Source organism: Artemia sp. Qi Xiang Cuo, chromosome 9 (genome assembly GCF_049724085.1).
Source record: "Artemia sp. Qi Xiang Cuo chromosome 9, ASM4972408v1, whole genome shotgun sequence".
In the NCBI taxonomy this organism is placed as follows: Eukaryota; Metazoa; Arthropoda; class Branchiopoda; order Anostraca; family Artemiidae; genus Artemia; species Artemia sp. Qi Xiang Cuo.
The window spans coordinates 54,776,388-54,789,449 of NC_142802.1; the positions used below are offsets into that span (position 1 = coordinate 54,776,388).

At 36.0% G+C, this 13,062-nt stretch overlaps 1 protein-coding gene across 1 annotated transcript; it reads right to left on the reverse strand.

Annotated features, from left to right (window-relative positions):
• Positions 1–10,200: 10,200 nt before the first annotated feature.
• On the reverse strand, positions 10,201–12,439 carry LOC148948822 (uncharacterized). Its single transcript, XM_089094103.1, has 2 exons — positions 12,242–12,439; positions 10,201–10,644 (listed from the first exon to the last, which is right to left on the reverse strand). Exons 1-2 carry the CDS (start codon positions 12,314–12,316, stop codon positions 10,249–10,251), a joined length of 471 nt encoding a protein of 156 aa, XP_088950229.1. The 5' UTR covers positions 12,317–12,439; the 3' UTR covers positions 10,201–10,248.
• Between the last annotated feature and the right edge of the window lie 623 nt (positions 12,440–13,062).

The following is a 13,062-nucleotide window of genomic DNA, read 5'->3' on the forward strand; positions in this document are numbered from 1 at the left end:
ACAACCCAAAGAGACACACACAGACTAAAGAGACAAACACACAGACATAAGAGACACACAAACCCCAAAGATAGACACACATAGACCAAAGACAAAAAACACGCTCATACAGACAGATACAGACCAAAAAGATTCAAACACTCAAAAGAGACACAAATTGCCCAAAGAGACACACATGGCCTCTAAGAGACACAAACAGCCAAAAGAAACACACACAGACCAAAATGACTCAAACAGCCCAAGAGACACATACAGCTCAAAGAGATACACACGGCCCAAAGAGACGCACACATCCAACAGAGTCACACAAAGCCCAAAACGACACAAAAAGCCAAAAGAGACACACACAGACCAAAAAGATTCAAACTGCCCAAAGAGACACTCAGCCTAAACAGACACACACAGTCCAAAGAGACACACACACAGGCTAAAGAGACACACACATCCCAAAGAGACACACACAGGCTAATGAGGCAACAACACAGTCCTATGATAAGAAACCCGCCCAATGAGACAAGCACCCATCCACCATCCAATACCCACTCCTTTCCTGAAGCATACATACCACGCAGATTAGAAAACCCCGAAGAGAAACACCTTGCCCAAAGAGACACACATGGTCTCTAAGAGACAACCACAGATACCAGAAACCCACCCACATCAAGATGAAACAACCATTACACAAGACACATCAAGCTCAAAGAGACGCACACGGCCAAAAGAGACGCACACATCCAACAGAGACACACAAGGCCCAAAACGACACAAAAAGCCAAAAGAGACACACACAGACCAAAAAGATTCAAACTGCCCAAAGAGACACTCAGCCTAAAGAGACACACACAGTCCAAAGAGACACACACACAGGATAAAGAGAAACACACTGCCCGAAGACAAACAAAAATCCCAACGAGACACACACACAGCCAAACGACAAAAAACACGCCCATACAGACACATACAGACCAAAAGATTCAAACGCCCCAAAGAGACAAACATAGCCCAAAGAGACATACACGGCCCATAAGAGACACAAACTGCCAATAGAAAGACACATAGACCAAAATGACTCAAACAGCCCAAAGAGACACGCATACCCCAAAATAAAAACAAAACAGCCCAAACAGACACAAACAACCCAAAGATACAAAAACACAGCCCAAAAAGAGTCAAACAGACCACAGAGACACACACAGATCAAAAAGACTCAAACAGACCAGAGAGATACACAGCCCAAAGAGACTCACAAAGCCCACAGAAACACACACAGCCCAAAGAGAAACAAATAGCCAAGAGAGACACACACAGCCCAACAAGACTCAAACAGCCCAAAGAGACAAACAAACAGACCAAAAAGACTCAAACAGCCCAAAGAGACACACATCCCAAAGTGACACACACAGGCTCAAGAGACACAAACAGCTCAAAGAGACACAGACAGCCCAAAGAGAAACACAACCCAAAGAGACAAACACCGACCTAAAAGACTCAAAGAGCCCAAAGAGACACTTACAGACCAAAAAGACTCAGACACACCAAAAAAGACACACAGTCCAACGAGAAACACACACAGCCTAAAGAGACACACATCACAAAGAGACATACTCAGCCCAAAGGGACACATACAGATCAAAGAGACGTACAGGGCCCAAAGAGATGCACACATTCAACAGAGAGGCACAAAGCCAAAAACTACATAAACAGTCAAAAGAGACACACACAGACCATAAAGATTCAACTGCCCAAAGAGACAAACAGCCTAAAGAGACACACACAGCCCAAAGAGACAAAACCAGGATATGGAGAAATACACACAGTCCTAAGAGAAACACAACGCCCAAAGAGACACACACACAGCCAAAAGAGACAAAAAACGCCCGGAAAGACAAATTCCGAAATCACATAGTCAAAAACACCCCACAAATACAGTAGTTGCCCAAAGAGACACACACATGATAACAAAGTGACCACCACAATACAAGGAAACACACACAGACCAAAATTAGTCAATTAGTCACCTAGACATATACAGATAAACAATATGCGCGCGACCCAAGGAGACTTACACATCCAACAGAGATACACAAAGCCCAAAACGACACAAAAAGCCAAAAGAGACACACACAGACCAAAAAGATTCAAACTGCCCAAAGAGACACACATCCCAAATAGAAACACACATCCCATAGAGACACACACACCGGATAAAGAGATACACACAGCCCGAATAGACATACAAAGCCAAAAGAGACATACACACAGCCCAAAGAGACAAAAAACGCCCGTACAGACACATACATACCAAAAGATACAAACGCCCCAAAGAGACACACATAGCACAAACAGACACACACGGTCAATAAGACACACAACCAAACAAAAGAAAGGTACGTATAAATAAAAGACAAAAACTGCAAAAAGAGACACAAATTCACCAAAGATAAACACATGGACCACAAGATATAAAAACAACCAAAAGAAAGACCAACATAAAAAAAAGACACAAAAAGCCAAAAGACACACACAAAGCCCACAGAAACAAAAAGAGACAAAAGAGACACAAACACCAAAAACATAAAAAAACAGACCAAAAAGAATAAAAAATCCCAAATAAATGACACACACAGCCCTAAGAGACACACACTGACCCTAATATACAAAAACATCAAAAAGAAAGACACACAGAGAAAACTGACACAAACACCCCAAATAGAAATACATAGCCCAAAGACACACAAACAGCTCAAAGAGACTCAAACACCCCAAGGAGACAAAAATAGAACAAAAAGACTAAAACAGCACAAAGAAAAGACACAAAACCCAAAAAGATACAAACATAGCCCAAATAGACCCATAATTTCCATAAGATACAAAAACAACCAAAATGAATACAAACATATCAAAAAGAAACAAAAACCACAAAGAGACACACATAGCCCAAATACACACACACACCCCAAAGAGACACAAACACCACAAAGAGACAAACACAGAACAAAAAGACTCAAACACCACAAAGAGACATACACAGATCAAAAAGACTTAAACAGCCCAAAGACACACACAGCCCAAAGAGACACACACTGCCCAAATTAACACAAACAGCCCAAAGAGACATAAACCTCCAGAAATGGGTGAACCAAGGGCCTCTGAGACTTCCTCTTGAGGGAGATCAAGTTTACTGTTAATTCTTAGTATTGTTTGTTGTCACCATAACATTGACTCCCCCTCTCCCCAGCCCACAGAACAGGTTGAAGACTGGGCCTCTGAGCCATGCCCGTGTGGCATATCCGCTTACTTTTTTTTTCTGTGTATTTTTGGTTTTCCCTCCAAAATTGACTCCCCCTCCCCCTGCCCACAGAAATGGAGGAAGGAGGGGTCTCTGAGCCTTGCCCTTGAGGAAGATCCTGTTTATTTTAGATTGTGAGTATTTTTGGTTTTCCCTCCAAAATTGACTCCCCCTCCCCCCTGCCCTCAGAAATGGAGGAACGACGGGCCTCTGAGCCTTTCCCTTGAGGCAGAGACCAATTATTTTCAATTCTGAGCATTTTTTGTTTCGCCTCCGAAATTGACTCCCCCTCTTCCCTGCCCTCAGAAATGGAGGATGGAGGGACCTCTGAGCCTTCCCCTTGAGACAGATACCCTTTATTTTTGGTTCTGAGAATTTTTGGGTTTCCCTCCAAAATTGACCCCCCCCCCCCCTGCCCTCAGAACTGGTGGAAGGAGGGGCCTCTGAGCCTTGCCCTTGAGGCAGATCCCCTTTATTTTCAATTCTGAGCATTTTTGGTTTTCCCCCCAAAATTGACCCTCCCCTGCCCTCAGAAATTGGGGAAGGAGGGGCCTCTGAGCCTTGCCCTTGAGGCAGATCCCCTTTATTTTCAATTCTGAGCATTTTTTGGTTTTCCCTCCAAAATTGACCCTCCCCCTCCCCTGCCCTCAGAAATTTTGGAAGGAAGGGCCTCTGATCCTTGGCCTTGAGGCAGGTCCCCTTTATTTTCGATTCTGAGCATTTATGTTTTTCCCTAAAAAATTGAGCCCTCCCCCTCCCCAGCACTCAGAAATTGGGGAACGATGGGCACGTTAGATCCTATTTTAAATTAAAAATACTTTTCAAACGTTACTTGTGTATTATACAGACTACATCGGAGAGGTAAAGCTAGGTCAAGTAACAAATTACCTGAGTTAACAACCCCTTCGGGGTTACCTTAACTGTTAATCAGTTTAATCCTTTTTTTCTCCACCGTCATACAATCAAATCAATAATTAGAATCATTCACACTCTAATTATTCAAAACATTAATTAATATCGTTCATAGAGTCCAATTTGCGAATTCCTTTTTGCAAAAATGTCAAATACTCACTCTCTTTGAAAAACCAAACCAGATATAACATGGGAATTCCTATACACGCAAGCAAAACCAGACTATACCCACCAAACCAGACTATACCCACCAAACCAGACTATACTCACCAAACCAGACTATATCCACCAAACCAGACTAAACTGACCAAACCAGATTAAACTCACCAAACCAGACTATACCCACCAAACCAGATTATACCCACCAGAAACCTGTCTGGTTGACCTAATTGCTATATGTCTCGGCAAAATAGTACCTTGGTTACTACTAATATGATGGAATATTTTCGACTGGAAGTAGAAAATGAGTTCCAGATTAATGACGCCTATGATGAAAACAATAAAAGAGACCCAGAACAAAACAGTAACTCTAACTAAACTGTACACACAGCCAATGAATTATGTGAAGACAATTACTATGTCTCTTGCAAAGCACAAATTTAAAATAAACGGTAAGATAAAAGGAAGTCTTCTTATAATAAAACTACTGTGACTGTTCGTTTTTCGGCCCAAAATTCAAAAGATTTTCAGAATGATCGACCAAGTTTAATTCAAACAATACATGGAGCCTCACTTCCTGATCCAGTGGACCCACATATTTATGAAACAAAGAAATCGGCACTTAGATCTACTGAGGCTGCCATAATCTTAAGGACCGCTCACGAAACTTATATATCAAAGTTTAAACTCTGCAAGAACAAAGTTCCAGCCTATCCTACTGCAGATAGTATTTTTTTAGTATGTTCAGATAGTTTTCAATACGTACAAGACTACAAGGTTGATGCTTACCGTTATAGCAGAAATATGGGGGAACACACAGTATCTGTACCCTCTGTTCATCCAAAATTAAGATAGAGAGTTCATCAATAAATGATTGAAGGCAAGAGGGTTCATTTGAAGATATATATCTTTCGATATGAGCAATGTGCATTCATCTGTCCCCTTGAGCACTGCCTATACACGGTGATTCACTATGTTGGTACTTGTGACAGAAAATCCAATTGTGACACCCATGGATACCATAAAAAGAAAGAAGGAATAAAAGCTATCCCTTTTGTTCCTTCTGAGAAATCTGTATTAATAAGAGCCAAAAAAGTAGCAAAAACCACAACAATGACGCCCCGTGAACTTTTCCATAAAGAGTTGATAAAGACAGTGACAGAGCTTAAGAAAAATATTCCAATGAGTCTGTATCAAGTATAGGATAGCTTTTCCTTGTATAGAACGGTCGAGATGTCAAATGAAGAATAAAATATAATTAGATCCATTATGTCATTAAAGTATTTCATTGTTAAAGAAAAATTTTTTGGGAAATGAGAGGCAGGCATTAAAAGCATATAAGACTTCGAGAACTAAGAGATTGATTACTTTGTAAAACACGGTTTCCCTATAGTATTCTATTATAATACCAAATATAACAATTTGAAATAACTGGGTTTCAGCTCTGATATTCCGACACCCTGACTTCAACCATAAGGGTACAGCACCTCTGATTCCATTCGCACTTTTACTTCACACTAATAGATCAGCTGAGTCGCATGAAGAGCTGTTTATAGTTCTAATGAAGAAAGCACCAAACGTGAATTCACCGAGATAATCTTGTGTGTGTGATAAAAAAAGTGTACAGAGTTGACGAGAAAAAAAATATTTCTTCATATTCAGGCTGTTCATTGCTGACTACACTACTGGATTAATGCCCAAAATGGACTTTAGAAAATGGGGGCACCTAAAGAGAACATCGAGGTAGTTCAAGACGATATTCTTCAGTTGCTAAGATCAAAAACTGAAGATGAGTACTACCAAATAAGAACTGACAGGCCCGTGAAATGGTCCATCCCTGCATTTACCTACTTTCGAGATAATTTGGAATCTGACATAAGATAAGATAAGATATTTATTTCAGAAAATGGCTATCACAAGCCCCGAAGGGCCGAATTCGCATTTCGGGGTCATATAATACAAAAAGACATAAATAGCACAACAACTAAAAAACTGGCTAAACAATGCCAAAAACAACAATATCAGAAGGGCAAAGCCATTCATTAGCCTGTGTTTACACCAGAAATGAGGATAAATTTGTTGATTGATTTATTAGCTATTAAAAAAATATGCCACTCAGTGTGTCTTTTAACCCTACTTCCAAATATTATGATTGATTTGCTTGGAAATGCACCCATGCCTTCTTTCTGTAATAGTGTAAATATAGCCTGTAAATTTTCATTAATTTTTTTGCTCGTGCTTCTCATCATCAACTGGTTCATTATTGTAAATAAAATCAAATAAAGAAATTGTTTAATAGCCTAGAAGTGCATCTGGCCAAAAATAGAAGTTGCTAGGGCAAACTTTAAGGGTAACAATTAGTATAATTGGTAAATATGCAGATTATCTAGAAACTATTTGTCCTATTGCTACCAAGTGTAATTTAATGTAATTTTTTAAGATAAACTTAGGCTCAGTAGGTATAAAATAGACTTACCTTTACAGCCAGAATTTCTCCTTCTCCCTGATGTATTCAGAAATAACCATCATCAATTGGATCACTATTTAATTTTTATACAATAAAAAAAAAAAAAATATTAAGAAATAAATCTTTTATGTAGTTTTTGGAATTTTAAATGATCTTTAGGTTTGAAAAAATGAATTGGTACTTTCATTAATAGCCTATATTTATACCTGAAATGAGGATAAATTTGTTGATTGATTTGTTAGTCATTAAAAAAAAATAACACTCAGTGTGTCTTTTAACCCTTATTCCAAATGTTATAGTTGACTTGCTTGCAAATGTACCCATGACTTCTTCTGATCTGAGTGTAGTAATCTAGTTGAAAGGCTATTAAAACTTAGTAAATTGCTGTGATTTTAATGCATTAAGTTAGAGAGAAATTAACACAAAATTGAAACTATCCCTATTGGTTTACTAGTATTATGAATGTTGCATGATCAACTAAAGGTATAAATCTGTTCTTTCTTGACGATTAATGTTTTTGGTCTGTGATGCAAAGACCCAAAATAAGAAATATATTTAACACATCTCTTAAAAATAAATTTTAGAGACAAAATTACTGAAATTTGACTATAGTAGTTGAAGATTTCATCTCTAACCTTAATTTTTATTTCTGTGTATGTAGTTTTTTTTTGATGATCAATGTTGTATTTGGTTCAAGTTGTTAAGGGGCAAATTAATGTAATTACTTAAGGAAATATTTTGCATTTTAGCTCTAATAAATATTTTGATTCTTCTTGAAAAGAAACATATATTCTATTGATTTAATATAAATACTTCTGAAGTTTGGTTAGGCTAGTTTTTTTCAGTATTCACTCTTAATCCTTGCTTGATCATTATGTTAAAAAAAAAATCCTTTATGCATATTTCTTGAAGATATAAATGAATTGGCAAATAAAAGGATTGGGCAAATAAGTAAATATTATTTAATCATAATATACACAGCTCTGATATTTATTTATTTACTTAGGTGGGTCTGGTCCATATTCTCTATATTAAGTTTATATTAACTGCTTTAAATATTTATGAAGAAGTCTCTTAATTTGTTGTCTGAAGAATACTTTCATTTTATTGACTTAGTCCTAATAATAATTGAAGCTTTTTTTCAGAGAAAATCACAAAAAACTCGGCGCTGGTGGGTGAGGCCAATGTTACAAAAAAGAAGAAATAATGGAGCATATAACATTCTGGTGAAACATATGGAAGAAAATGACCCAGAATGGTATTTTGACTATTTTAAGCTTAGTCCTGAACAATTTAATGAAATATTATCGCTTGTCAAAAATGACATTAAAAAGGAATTTATATCCTGGCGGGAGCCTATAAGCACCAAAGACAGGCTAGCCATTACCCTTCGATACCTTGCAACTGGAGAAAGCAGAAGATCTCTCTCTGCTCAATATTTAGTGGGACGTTCTACTATTTCAAAAATCATATGTGAGACCACAGAGGCAATTTGGATAAACCTGAAAGACACTTACATGAAATCACCAACCAAGGATGATTTTAAAAATATTGCAGGAGATTTTAAAAGAAAGTGGGATTTTCCTAATTGCCTAGGAGCCATAGATGGTAAACATATCAGAATAAAGTGCCCAGATAATAGTGGATCAAAATTTTATTCATATAAAACATTTCTCAGTGTTGCATTAATGGCAGTAGTGGATGCCAATTGCAAATTTTGTTTCATTGATGTTCGAGCAGAAGGTAGTGCTGGTGACACGGGAGTATTTGGTAGACCAGGTTTTGGCAGTCATTATTGATGCCTCCCTTGATGTTCCTGAACCAAAGGCTTTAGGAACTGGTGCAGTTGTCCCTTATGTGTTTGTGGCAGATGAGGCTTTTCCACTGAAATGCAACATATTAAAGCCATTTCCTGGTGGCTTAGAGCTGATTGATAGGGAGAAACGAATACTTAATTACCGTGTTTCTCGAGCAAGGATGGTGGTTGAGAATGCATTTGGTATATTATCAGCAAGATGGAGCATATTCCATTCACCAATAGACAGTAATATAGAGACGGTGAAAAGTATAATAAAGGAATGTTGCTGTCTCCATAATTTTATCATAACAGAACATCAATTAGATCCAGATTTGTTACCTTCCCAAACCAAAAAAGAAGTCCCAAGTGTTTGGGGACAAAGATTTCAGAGACAGGGCTCCAATAATTATACAAATCTTGCATTGCAAGTTTGCAATAAGTACAAGGAGTACTTCTGTTCATCTGAAGGATTGCTTTTCTTTATCAAAATAGTTATTTGTTTGAATAAATTTTTTTACTACATTAGATTTCACATTTCCAATAGTTTTTACCAATGATACTTCCTTACCAAAGGAGTATTTAATTAACTTTAGTCCTTTTGATGTTTTACTACTATTGCTATCAACTCACCACAGCCTTAAGCTGCTTGATACCAACATAGTTATACATTCTCTTCCTCCATCCTAATCTATTCAAGCCCTCCGTCCCTCTTTATAACCTCCGAGGACTTCACCATTTCCATTAAATCTTTATTTACAGCATCCTCTCCCCATGGCTGCACAACCCTCTCTCGATTTAGCCCTAGAAAACTGGGGAGAAAAGGACATTTTTTGTCAGTTTATCATCTTTAATTCACAGAACGTGCCCTAGCAATGTCAACCTTTCTGTCATTGCAGTCGAAGAAAGTAGGATTGAACCACACTTTTTGTACAGCCAACTGTTTGAAATACAGTCAGTCAGCTGGGAACCTAAACAACCATAGGCAATTTCTCTCAAAAGCATCTAGAAAATCTTCCTCCTTTTTTAGAGCACCCATGCTTCATAATCATATTTGACCACAGTCATCACTGTAGCTTCCAAAATTCTAATCTTAGTTTGCAGAATCATTTTCCTGTGCTTCCAAACTTTTTTTAACCATGAAATCACTGATCCCTTGATAAATATTTTGTTATGCATCTTCACCCTTGCATCTTTGCTTATTTCTATCAGTCCAGTCAAGAATGTAAGTAAAAATAGTCTTTAAGCATTCATGAAAAGACACAACTTAAGTGCAGAATAGATGTAATTTCCCGTCCAAAAACCATAAAACAACAACGAAATTGATTTTGAATATCAATCTGTTTTTGTTTCATGGTTATCAAAGGGGAAATAAAAAAGCTGTGATTTTTTTGCTCTTCTGAAAATTTACAGTTATGGAGATATGACCTTTTGATACCCAACTGAAGATTTGCTCCCTGACTTTTTCCTGAGAAAAAACACAAAGATGGTTAAAATTTCTTTTCATTAATGTTTAATAATTCTTAGGAAACGTTAAGAATAACTAATCTTAGAATTTTTAAAATTACACACCTTAAAATAGGTAAAAAAGGGTAAAAGTTAGAATGTTTCGAAACGAAAAAAAAGTTAATCTTGATAATTATCATAAGACAATATATTATTTTCTATTTTAAAAATTACTTCTTGCAATTTTAGTCTTGTTAATACTTTTTGTTGTGGCGTGAAGTGACGCATTTGTGCTGCAAGACTGGCACAAAATGCAACATCTGTATCTTCTTTATTCATAATCATTGATAGAAGAGTTTTCTGTGTGTCTTCTGTATCTTTTCTGGCCCTCTTTGTGCCCTTTTGAGATGCTGGACTTCTCAAGGTAGGGTCCATTTCAGGTGTTGGCACAGCACTTGAAGAACCAGACTCTAATTCTGATAAATCATGTTCTGTTATATGAGAACTTCCTCTTTCAGCTTCAAAAAACACTTCAAAGTCAGGGTCTGCAACATCAGCAATTTCAACATCTGGTTCCTAATAACAAAAACAACCTTTAATTGAAACATTGAGATTATATTTGAAAAAAAGGATCTGAACACCAAAACTAGTATACGATTTTTATAAATACATATTAATAGGTTAATTCATAACAAATATGCAAATAGAGAAGAAATATATTAAGAATCAAATTGAAAAAAATACACAATTAAATTGAAAACACAAAAAAGCATAATGAAATTACATACTAGTTCATCATCAGAAAGAGACTGTCATTCATTCTAAATGACAGTGAGGTTTATAAATATCAAGTATTGCAAGATATCAATTGAATTCTAGGATGATTGCGGTTAAAAAAAATCTAAAACTTTGTCTAGCTAAGTTAGTTTTACATATTCTTAAGACTGCTTTGAACTTGATGGGCAAGGGTTTTTTATCAACATTTAAATTTATTTGGGTTTCATAAGTCCATACATATTTGATGGTCATTAATTTAATCTTTTTTTAGCTGTATAAATGTTGGGGATGGGACACATATCCTGCCTCTACATTACAATTTTTCAAAATGAAACTTGTCTTGTCAAATATGAATTTAGCTTTTATGTAATATTTAAATTTCCATTTGAAAATCATTTGTATTGGAAAATATAAACTGAAAGTGTGTTTGGTGAAATTACATCACATATAGTTATTCTTAACCTTACAAAAAAAGGAAGATAGGAAGGCATACAAACAGGTCAGCCTGCAAGCTAAGATGAAAATTATTTGAAGCTACGGTAATGGCAAAATTCAACTTGCCAATTGTTCAAAAAAGCAGTGAGATTTACAAATAAAAAAATATTGAATAGTTCAATTTCATTGTAGGTTGATTGGAATATCAATAAAAAGAAAGCTCAAACCGTGTCTAGCCAATTCATTTTAACATATGCTACTATGAATTTTATGGGGAAGGGCTTTAACACTATTTCAATTTATTTGGTTTTTATAAGTCCTAATCTGTTTGCTAGTCATCATTTTGTCATTGTTTAGCTATATAAATCTTGAGGGTGGGGTCTATTTCATGTTTATCCCTTACAGTTCTTCAATTTTAGACTTGTCTCATCAAAAATAAATTCAGCTTTTGTGTAATATTCAGTAAGATTTTAATTTCAATTTGAAAGTTGTTTTTATCGTTTGGAAACAAAAAACTGAAAGTGTCTTTTGTGAAAGTACATAATATATAGATATTGCTTGTAGTAGCAGTGTTTTTGCGTCATTTAATTTTATTTTGTACCTGAATAATGCAGGGTCCTTCATTGAAATTTGAAGTTGTTGTTTTGTTGCTATATCAACAATAAAATAATTTAAATAAATGAATTTTGCTTTTGTATTATTCAGTAAAATTTAATTTCTATTTGAAAGTTGTTTCTATTGTTTGGAAACCATAAATTGAAAGTGTATTTGGTGAAATTGCATCATACATAGTTACTTTTGACATTCCATAAATAATAGGAAGGTCAACAAATAAGTCAGCCTATCTGATAAGATTAAGTGTCTTAGGTGACTACGATTAAGCTTGTCTCTAGTGACTTGCTGCAATAACTTGCTGGTAGAAGCAGTATTTTTGCTTTTTTTTTTTAGTTTTATTTCATACCTGAACAATTGAGGGTCCTTCATTGAAATTTGAAGTGGTTTCTTCATGGCTAACTTGCTCAATAAGGAATTTCATGCTGCTGTACCACTTCCATACTTTTTTTTGGGTTGCCGCTGACCCGCTTTTACTTTGTCCAATCTGATTATGCTCCCTGATGAAAACATCTCTAAGGTTTCGCCATTTAGACTGGCAATGGCGAACTGAAGTAAAAAAAAATAATAAAAAAATTGAAATAAGCATGGCAATGAAAATAGATAGTCCCAATAGAATAGAGAAAAGGTTGGTTGTTATGACTTTTGATAAACCTTAATAGATTTATTTTGATATAGGATTGAAACCACGGCTCTATAAAACAAAAAAATGGTTTTAAATTAGAACTACAATTAAGTAGACTTGGCCTCTGGATCATGAAATATTGGACAATAGGTAAATGGGCTTACACAAAAATTCAATTTTTAGTATTTTCACGTGTTGGAATATTCTTCTCTTTCGAGAGAATTGGAACAGACCAATTTCAAAGTGCTAGAAAAAGTACATAGGAGAGGAGGGTAAATCAGCCAAAACATGGCTATTGCCTTTCATGAATCTTTCAACACCTTTTGTATATACACCAGCTTGATTGCTTTTATAGCTGATATATCTTAGACCCCTTACAAGGCTTGGTATATCTCTAGGCTAACATCGGTATTTACTCATTTTATCAATTTGCATATTTTTTTTCTTACTTTATAGCAACAATTTAAGTATATAACCAAAGACTATATCCTACCCAATCTGTAGGGAAGAGCTAGGGTGAATTTGCAATGGTAGCAATTAATGTA

Bases quoted from the DNA above. Each gene is read 5' to 3' on its own strand.
- LOC148948822 (XM_089094103.1), bottom strand. From the start codon at position 12,316: ATGAAATTCCTTATTGAGCAAGTTAGCCATGAAGAAACCACTTCAAAT. The intron at 10,645-12,241 runs GTATGAAATAAA...TTTTGTTATTAG, and splicing joins AAGGACCCTCAATTGTTCAG to GAACCAGATGTTGAAATTGC.